Raw genomic sequence first — 8,437 nt, 5'->3', positions numbered from 1 at the left:
AGATCTACACAAACATGGTGAGGTTCAAAATATCCTTGGAATAACTTTATCTATTGATGTAGTAATAACTTTATCTATTGATGTAATTAAAGATACTTTTTTTTTTAGGTCTGCTTACTTTAAGTTCACATATTGAGTCTTGCATAAGTGAATAATTGCAAGTTTTTTTTTAACATTGTGAGCTCTGTTTATGAGACATAAATACAAAGTTATTAAAGTAAAATGTCATATTTTCTGGGATAGCCAGCATTTGCAAGTGGTTGCATTAGAACTTGCAAATCCAAGTGAAATAGGTTGACTTATACTTAAAATAGACACAATGTATAGGCACTTTTAAGATGTCTCTTCTCATATTCATGCAGGTGGAGGCTGTCATGGACTCTTCGATGAGGTTTTTTAGGCAGCCGGAGCATCTCAAGCAACCGTTCAGAAGGAATACCTTCCCAAATTGTGTCGTCCATGGCTGGCTACCCCTGGGGTCGGAAAGGTGATGCTTCCATGCAGGGCCGCGGGACTCAAAAACTCCTAAATGCACACTCGTATCATTTCAGGCAATGCTAACTTGTTTGAAAAAGTTATACAACAAACAACTCTTAAAATGATACTAATAAAATCATTTAAAAACATATCAAAATTAATATAGTTTTCACATTTCAAATTGTTAATTTTGATTAACTTTATTTTGAATAGAACAATAAAAATGTTATTATCTATCTCTTGTTACAATATGTAGATTTGCCTTTAATTACTGATCATAATGGTATAAGTATTCATATGTTATTGCATCAGTTGAGTAGTTTTTTTCCAGACATTGGTCTAAATCAAATGTATCAATAAAGCTTTTGCTCAAGAAAAAATATATGAATTATTCAACATTTCGTGTGATCGTGTATTCACAATCAAAAGTTGAGCACAAACGTTTGCACAGCCTTAATTTTGACCTCGTAGATGTAGTAAATAATGTATACATTTGTATTTTGCACATAATTTGGTTCAAGTTGACTCAGTCATTGCTGTATTTCTCTTTTATTTTAGGGTTGACAAAGAAAAACCAGAAGACTTAAAAGAAGCTTTCAACCTAACCTCACTAAACCCCGACATAGTAAGGACAATATTTAATTTAGTTTTGAGGTCAAAATACAAGCTTTTTCCAGGCCCAGTGTCCCCCATCTGATAAACAATGTAAAAAAAAATCACCCCTTGATCACAAACAATGTCACTGATTAACTTATAACTCTTCATTTTCTGCTGCTACGTAGAAATGGTCTTCCTTGGAAGGATTCCGGGAGAGCCAGACGACCTTTTACTACCGCTGCAAAGAGCTGAGTCTACGCATTTTGAGGGTGATTGCCCACAGTCTTGATGTGGACCCCCAAGTCTTTCTAAGTGCCCACTGCCAACTCGATAGTACGCAATTGTCCTTTAATAAAAACGATCAAATGTTAGAATTTTGAGAAAAATGTGCCATCTGAGAAAAGTATTTGTATTTTCGAATTCATGAGAACTATGTCTCTTGGTAGCTGATGGGAACCTGACAACGCTGCGTTCGCTGTACTACCCGCCGGTGAACGGCAGGCTGGCCAAGGAGGGCCAACTGAGATGCGGAGAGCATTCAGACTATGGAAGCATGACCTTGTTATTCCAGAACTCGCAAGGGTTGCAGGTGAGGGAGTGTCTCTGAGAATTGGCTGCAACCTCGCGGGTACAGTGGTCACTACCATGGACATACAATCTGTCATTAGCTTAACTCATTCACTGCCAGCCCAGGTAATAACGTATGTGTTGTGGTAGCTAGTGGGACAGAAATTTATATTAAAAACACCTATTGAAGGCAATAGATGTCCGATCCATTTCAACTGGGAGGGAAGCGAACATTCCAGCCCTTCCCAGTTAGACTGGATCTGCCTTTTTTGTGGTCAATGGCCAACCCATTTGATCAAGGAGCAATCATTCGAAATATTCACTGCCTGTCTTGTAGGTGTGTCGGCGTTCCGGTGAGTTCACTCTGGTTCCGTGTGTCCCTGGGGCGGTTCTCGTCAACATCGCGGACATGATGCAACGTTGGACAAGTGACCGTTTTGTTTCTGCGGTAACTAGATGATTAACCTCTTTATCATGGGTGATACCAACTCCATGAAAAGATGCGCTATCAATCAAGCAAATGTTTTTCCCCCGTGTTTTTCCATCAGGTCCATAAAGTCGTGCTGCCCACGGCTGACGATTCCAGTGCACGACAGTCCCTGGTTTTCTTCCTAATGCCTGATGATGATGCCATGATCACCTGCGTGGATGGGTCAAACAAGTATCCACCGATTCGGGCTGGAGACTACTATACCGAGCGCCTTGCACATATCTACGTCAACACCAATTCATGATTGGATTGGATTGGATAACTTTATTCATCCTGTATTGATGTAGCATTGGAAGTCATTTGGAACACAACTCGAATTCCAGATGAATTTCTTCTGTTGAAAATCAGGGGAATTTAATTTTTTTCTCAACAATATCTATAAATCTTTCTTAAATTGTTCATTTTTTAAAATCTAGTTTTAAAACAAAATTACTACTAACTCCTAATTTTTAAAAAAAAATGGACTCCCAATTAAATTCTAAAAAATTTTGAGTCAATAAAAATCTGAAAAATGAGGCATCCATTTGTATTCAGCCATTTGTGTCAATACGCCTATAGCTGCTTTATACTTTCACTAGTCGATACTGTGACCCAATTTAAGTGTTGCCACTGATGCTCTATGGGATTTAGGTCTGAATTTTGGGGGACTTAAAAAAAATGCACACTAAAAATGCCGCTTCATTTGCTTTATTTCCACTTGGAACAAGATGGTGGTAAAAGGTTAGGACAAAAAAGTAGGTAGTAGGTAGGGTGGGAAAGCCATGAATGAATCATTCCATATAGAGAAATTACCTGTAGTCAGGGCATGAATGCATATAAAAAAGAAAATATGATATAGATCTAATGACAACAGTAGCCGAAAATGTAAATGAATAAATACTATTAAACATTTCGTCCTTGAATTTCAGTGGCAACAATTTGCAGTGGAAAAATAACACTTATAGGATTGCAAAATTCAAGGAATTTTCAGTTAGAAAATGACCAACTGGAAATTAAATGTTTGAAAATATAACAATCCTCACTGATTATTTTTTATAAAGTCCAGGCTTTCCATAACGTTGTATTGTGATCTAAAATTTTAAGTTCTGAGTAAAGTGAAAAATGGACCAATTAAGGTCATGTAATGCCATTGTAAGAGGCCAATGAGACCTGTTGATTGTCAATGGAGGTCTGCTTATGAAAATATTTAGATTCATGGAATAATTCCCACCTTATATTCCAATGAGAAATTAGCGACCCTCCTTTTATCCACTGTCATTGAACAAAGAAAAGTAGACATGAAAGAAGGATGAAATGACAACATCCAATTACACAGACTCCATGTTGGGACCCATTAAAGGTGTGAAATCAGAGTGGGCGCTTGTGTGGACTGCACGCTTAGCACTGGTTCACCTCCAACTCCCATTGCTCCAGATTCTGTAATAATGACCCCCCAAAAATGATCATCACATTTTGCTTCACCGCAAGCTTTCACAGCAAGCAAAACTATCCCATGAATCACCTTTAGAGTTTGACTTGGATAGGGCTTTTTTTCTCTCCAGTTCATCCACGGCCTGAAAAACAGAACAGAATCAATTGAACATATAAGTCAGAGGTCTCCAAACTATTCCACAAAGGGCCACAATGGGTGCAAGATTTAATTCCAAATAAACAAGATGATGCTTTCACCAATCGGGAATCTTATAAGTATAATCGTTTGATTGCAGTGAGGTGCGCCACGTTTCAGAAGAAACCCGATTGGTTAAATTATCTGCCCTGGATCCGCTGAAACAAAAACCCAAAGCGTCCCTTCAGGAGTTGTTTAGAGATGCTGGACGTTGATGATGATGTGGACCTGCTGAAGACCCTGCTTTTGAGCGTTGAGGTCCTCCTGCTTCTTTTGGAGCTCCTCCCTCTGTTTCTGAAGCTCCACCGCTTGATCCAGGATCATCTTGCCCTCCTTGGCCAGCTGCTGCTCGTACCCCGCAAGTTCGTCCTCGGTGAAGAAATTTTGCTGCTCCATTGTCTGCAAGCCACACGAGTGTCAAAGTAAGATATACTTAATACAAGAACAGTAGGTTACATTTTACCTTTTTTATTTATTTTTTTATAAAAGAAAGTTTTATTTCTGAACATATTTTTTTTAGGGAAGAAAACTTTTTTTTCAGTTTATGCCTACTGCTATACTGAATTGGCAAGTTGGTTGTGTGGGCATGCTCATTATTTTTATATATTTGTACCTGGAGTCAAATGTTTGAGAATTCTGGTGGGAAAGTGAAAGGATTTGTACCTCCCACTCCTCCTTTTGTTGGAATTCTTGCTTTTTTGTGGCAGCCATGAACTCAGCAAGTGACACCAGTCTGTCTTTGTTGGTGTCCACCTGAACACATTACAAGTGCTCATAGTTTAAAAAAGCTCATCACTTAGACTACCTGTAGGCAAGAGTCACAAAAATGCAATTTTCCACATTTTGATATATTTCAGCCTTTTTCCAAAATGTAATCTTCTTTAAGATTATTTTCCTTTCCAATTATTAGAAATGATAAAAAAAATCAAGTGCACAGTATTTACATTTTGAGCTAGTTTGTTTTGGCAGGAATTAGCCTAAAGTATTTTTTTGTATAAATAGGAAAAATGGCAACAAGAAAAATACTATGGAATAAAATAAAAATAAATTGATATTCATGTTACAAGTTGTTGCACTTTAAATATCTTTCAAACTGCAATTGAATTATAAATCATACACACCTCAGCCATGACATGTTCTCTCATTCGCAGCCTCTCCTCCTCCATCGCTACCATGTCAGCATCTTCATCATTCTTGGAGTCGTAGACTTTCTCAAGCTTGAACACACAGAACGAATATACTCCAAAATGACTTCATATCTAAATTTCTTTTAAAGGATGGGATTTTTGTTAGTGTATTAATAATTAAACTGTTTTGTTCTTTTTGAAGTATTGGTAACTTAACCATTCCAGGGTTAATAAGATTTTTAGTCATCAGCAATATTCTTCTGCAGCAGATTGGATTACATGACCACTCATAAGTGATGATATCATACCTCTTTAGTGAAGAGGGCCTCAAGCTCATTCTCATCAAAGAAACCATCACCATTGTTGTCTGGACACATTCGGCAAATATCCATTATTTTTAGACAAAGTTCCATCCTTTTATTTGTGCTTCATGTGTCAGAGCTACCATGCATTTTGAAAAAGGTCTTTGGATCAAAGTCATCCGGGTCGAGACCGTCGGACTCTTGCCACACCTCTTTCAGCTGGTCCTCACTTCCCTACACATACTAGGCATGTTAGCACTTGTTAACCAATTCAATTGTCTACAATTAAAAAAAGAAGGAAAAAACAGGAATAGATAAAACGACACCTGGAAAATTGACTCAAGTAGCAAACGTTTTGTACTTGTTCACTTCCCAGTCCTGCTGACTCACCGGGTGGTTGACTTTGGCATGCTCGGCGTGCTTCTTTTTCATCTCTTGCTGGTGTTCCTCCTCCTTCTTACGTTCCTCCTCTGTCATGACCTTCAGCTTCTCCCGCCTCTCGTGCTCCTTCATCATCTCGTAGCGCTTAAACTCGTCGTGGCGCTCTTTGTCATAGTGTTCCAGGTCCTTTGTGGCCTGTTTGGGTGACCAGTGCCTCTTAACTCACTAGCTGCCATTGGCTGTGATGGACATCCAATTCGTTATTTGGGCTGATTACCGATTTGATGAGGCGGTCCAAATCTTCTGGCTCAAATGAGTGTGGATTGTCTTGGTTGAGGTGTTCAAATTGTTTCAGCAAGGCCTGGTGGTCAACTTTCCAGCCTATGTGAACAAAATAAACTTTTAATTACGCTTAAAGGAGACTGTCTTATTTTAATTGTAGTGCACTAAGCCTCAAACTTTGTTTCACAGGCTTCCATCCAGTGCATTGGTGACCTAACTACAGCCCTCAGACCAACTGTGGCTCGCTGCCAAGTTTTTATGAAAATATCTTTGTATATGACCCACACACATACAATGGCTTAATATGAGCCTAAATTATGTTGCACTTTTCCCCTTTAACAGTAGATGGAACTAGACAGTGCCTCACTAGTTCAGGAGTCAAAACCTGACATGTTGAAATCAATGTGGAATACTGTGTGGAATTTCAGTAGTTTGTTTTTTGTAAAAAACAAAACAAACTACTAACTAAAATAAAAAATAATCCAATGTGATGAATTATTTTGTCGAGTCAATGATGATGACCAAGCCTATGTCCGATTATGATATTAGTTGTTATGGTTGCTGGATATTTGTCTTGCGTCTTACTCATTAAATTCAATATCTTCCCATATTCGATTTCGGTGCCACGCCAAAGTAAAATAACTTTAAACTGACAACGTTTATAATTTTATAGTCCTTAAATTGTTTAATATTTAAATCACAATGAGCTAGATGTAGTAAAGTAGTCCCTGAAATGCTCAGTATCTTATAATGTCATTGTATTACAGCTCCCAGTTATTAAGCCTTCATGATCTGACTTTTTATGTTCCTCTAACTTCCTGCACTCGCTTTGCTCAATAGAGTAAAAAAAAAAACTAAGTAGCTTCAATAGTATGACATCACTGATTTCCCCTATTTCATTTTAAATGTTATATCCAATGTGTCAACCGTCGAAGTACATTACAAAATGCTTTGTGCAACAAGCAGGACACAAGCCAATGTCGCAAGAACAACATACTGTGTAGTTACCGTCCCCTGCCTCCAAATTGTGTTTGGCCTTGATGAGTATCCGGAGCCTATTCATCTCCTCCCGCTTAAGCTCGTCCAGTTTGGTTCGGAGGTTATTGTGGACAAAGTCCAGCTCTTTGGCAAGTTTGCCTTGCTGCAAGTTGACACAAGAGTTTAGTGGTGCGACAAGCATGAAGGTCAACAGATGTTTTTGGATTTCGAAACGTCACTTTGATGTCCTCCATGTTGGCGTTTTCCAACTTCTCCCGGAAATGGGGGTCTTTCTCCAGGTATTCGATGACCTCCCTGAGGTAGCGGTCATAGTGCAGCCCAGTGTTCTGAGATGAACAAAGCGGAATGCATAATCCAATAAACATGTAAACTTTACATGGTATCTGTCACTTTTAACAGTGAAACCTCCACAGTCCAAAACAGGGAATTGGATGAATGGCAAATAGTCATTTTATCGCTGTCAAACTTTTACAAACCCAAGGCCAATGCGTTAAAACATGGCAATGTTTTATCCATTGTAGCCAGCAGCTGTATCTTGAAATGTGCTTTTATCTACAATGTAGCAAGTTATGTCTTTTGCAGAGAACTCATTGTGGGGCGTTGATATGAATTGCTTTATGGTAAAAGTGATAGTGCTGTTAACATTGACACACTTGTTTGATTTCACACTTAATCAGTCAGTTTATTTTAATAGTAGAAATGATAAAACCACAAATGTACAATACCCAAGTAAATCTGAATGTAATCAACAATAATTTATTCAGTTAAAAAACATTTTTGAACTTACTGCACTTTGTGGGGCATCCAGTTTATCCTCTCCGGGGGATGTGTTCTCATTGTTTTGGTCCACGGCAATGGGCAGTGTGTGGGTGCAAAGCCACAGACTCAGCAGAACCAGAACGCATTGGGCCAGCGCTTTACCTCGCACAATCGCCATCAACTTTGGATCATTGAAATGCAGTCAGTAAGTACAAATGACACCGTATCAACTCCTATTATAAGACCATACAGTGTGTGCAGACAGTGCATCCCATGAACACATTCACTTGGAATAAGGCAATGTATACATACACACGTGCAAAGGTTGAAGCGCCATAGCTACTGAACAGTTATATTGTATATGATTTGATCGTTTGCAACATAGTGACTTGAACGAAATTAAGATTTTTTTTAATTAAATATTTTTCATAAAAACGCAGTGGACCGCAATACACACGAACGACTTCCATATGTTGACCAGTGTAGCGATTCCTATTGGACAAGCAATGGAACAAGTTTCCAAATTGCAGTGAAGTGTGATACTAAAACACAGTACAGGTAAAAGAGTGCATTACTCACATACTTCCTGATATACTTTTAGCTCTTGAACGAGTTTCTCTTTAGCCTAGCTGGTGGATGTTTACAACCGCCACCTGCCACCAATACAAGCCGCTCATGACATCAACCCTCGAGACGGACGGGTCGCCATGGTAACGCTCCACCTACGGCCAACGCCATTGGACAGCCTAGCGGCGTGGCAGTCAAGCTGAATGCTGATTTGAGAATCTACTCGTCAATCAAATCTGTCTTGGAGTTGATTAAGCAAACCGTACGTGGCGCTCGGTCAACC

At 38.9% G+C, this 8,437-nt stretch overlaps 2 protein-coding genes across 4 annotated transcripts in view; one reads left to right on the top strand and one right to left on the bottom strand.

The window, feature by feature from the left end:
- Nucleotides 1–2,650, top strand: part of LOC144071955 (uncharacterized) — a 2,928-nt gene extending 278 nt beyond the window's left edge. The window contains exons 2-7 of the mRNA XM_077597486.1: nt 363–487; nt 1,036–1,102; nt 1,260–1,407; nt 1,521–1,663; nt 1,979–2,089; nt 2,190–2,650. Coding sequence (XP_077453612.1) covers nt 363–487; nt 1,036–1,102; nt 1,260–1,407; nt 1,521–1,663; nt 1,979–2,089; nt 2,190–2,375 — 780 coding nt within the window. The 3' untranslated portion in view covers nt 2,376–2,650. The remainder of the gene's footprint in view (nt 1–362; nt 488–1,035; nt 1,103–1,259; nt 1,408–1,520; nt 1,664–1,978; nt 2,090–2,189) is intronic.
- A 152-nt stretch (nt 2,651–2,802) lies between these two features.
- Nucleotides 2,803–8,287, bottom strand: LOC144071954 (nucleobindin-2-like). Of its 3 annotated transcripts, none has more exons than XM_077597483.1 (13): nt 8,167–8,287; nt 7,616–7,768; nt 7,047–7,154; nt 6,838–6,970; nt 5,825–5,928; nt 5,557–5,742; nt 5,310–5,400; nt 5,173–5,231; nt 4,859–4,954; nt 4,401–4,490; nt 3,966–4,136; nt 3,633–3,684; nt 2,803–3,547 (listed from the first exon to the last, which is right to left on the bottom strand). In XM_077597483.1, exons 2-13 carry the CDS (start codon nt 7,763–7,765, stop codon nt 3,465–3,467), a joined length of 1,323 nt encoding a protein of 440 aa, XP_077453609.1. In that variant the 5' UTR covers nt 7,766–7,768; nt 8,167–8,287; the 3' UTR covers nt 2,803–3,464. The 3 variants fall into 3 exon arrangements, 2 of the variants coding, with proteins under 2 accessions (XP_077453609.1, XP_077453610.1); XM_077597484.1 differs by having other exon boundaries at nt 8,171–8,280; XR_013299780.1 differs by lacking the exon at nt 2,803–3,547 and having other exon boundaries at nt 4,351–4,490.
- Nucleotides 8,288–8,437: the final 150 nt, after the last annotated feature.

Source organism: Stigmatopora argus, chromosome 3 (assembly GCF_051989625.1).
Source record: "Stigmatopora argus isolate UIUO_Sarg chromosome 3, RoL_Sarg_1.0, whole genome shotgun sequence".
NCBI lineage: Eukaryota > Metazoa > Chordata > Actinopteri > Syngnathiformes > Syngnathidae > Stigmatopora > Stigmatopora argus.
The sequence above is the reverse complement of the archived record's forward strand: the minus strand, read 5'-3'. Positions and strand labels throughout refer to the sequence as shown.

Coding starts and splice junctions, on each gene's coding strand:
- LOC144071954 (XM_077597483.1), bottom strand. CDS start 7,765: ATGGCGATTGTGCGAGGTAAAGCGCTGGCCCAATGCGTTCTGGTTCTG. Junction 5,232..5,309: donor GACCTTTTTCAAAATGCATG/GTAGCTCTGACA, acceptor GAATGTGTCCAG/ACAACAATGGTGATGGTTTC. Junction 4,137..4,400: donor AACAAAAGGAGGAGTGGGAG/GTACAAATCCTT, acceptor TGTGGCTTGCAG/ACAATGGAGCAGCAAAATTT.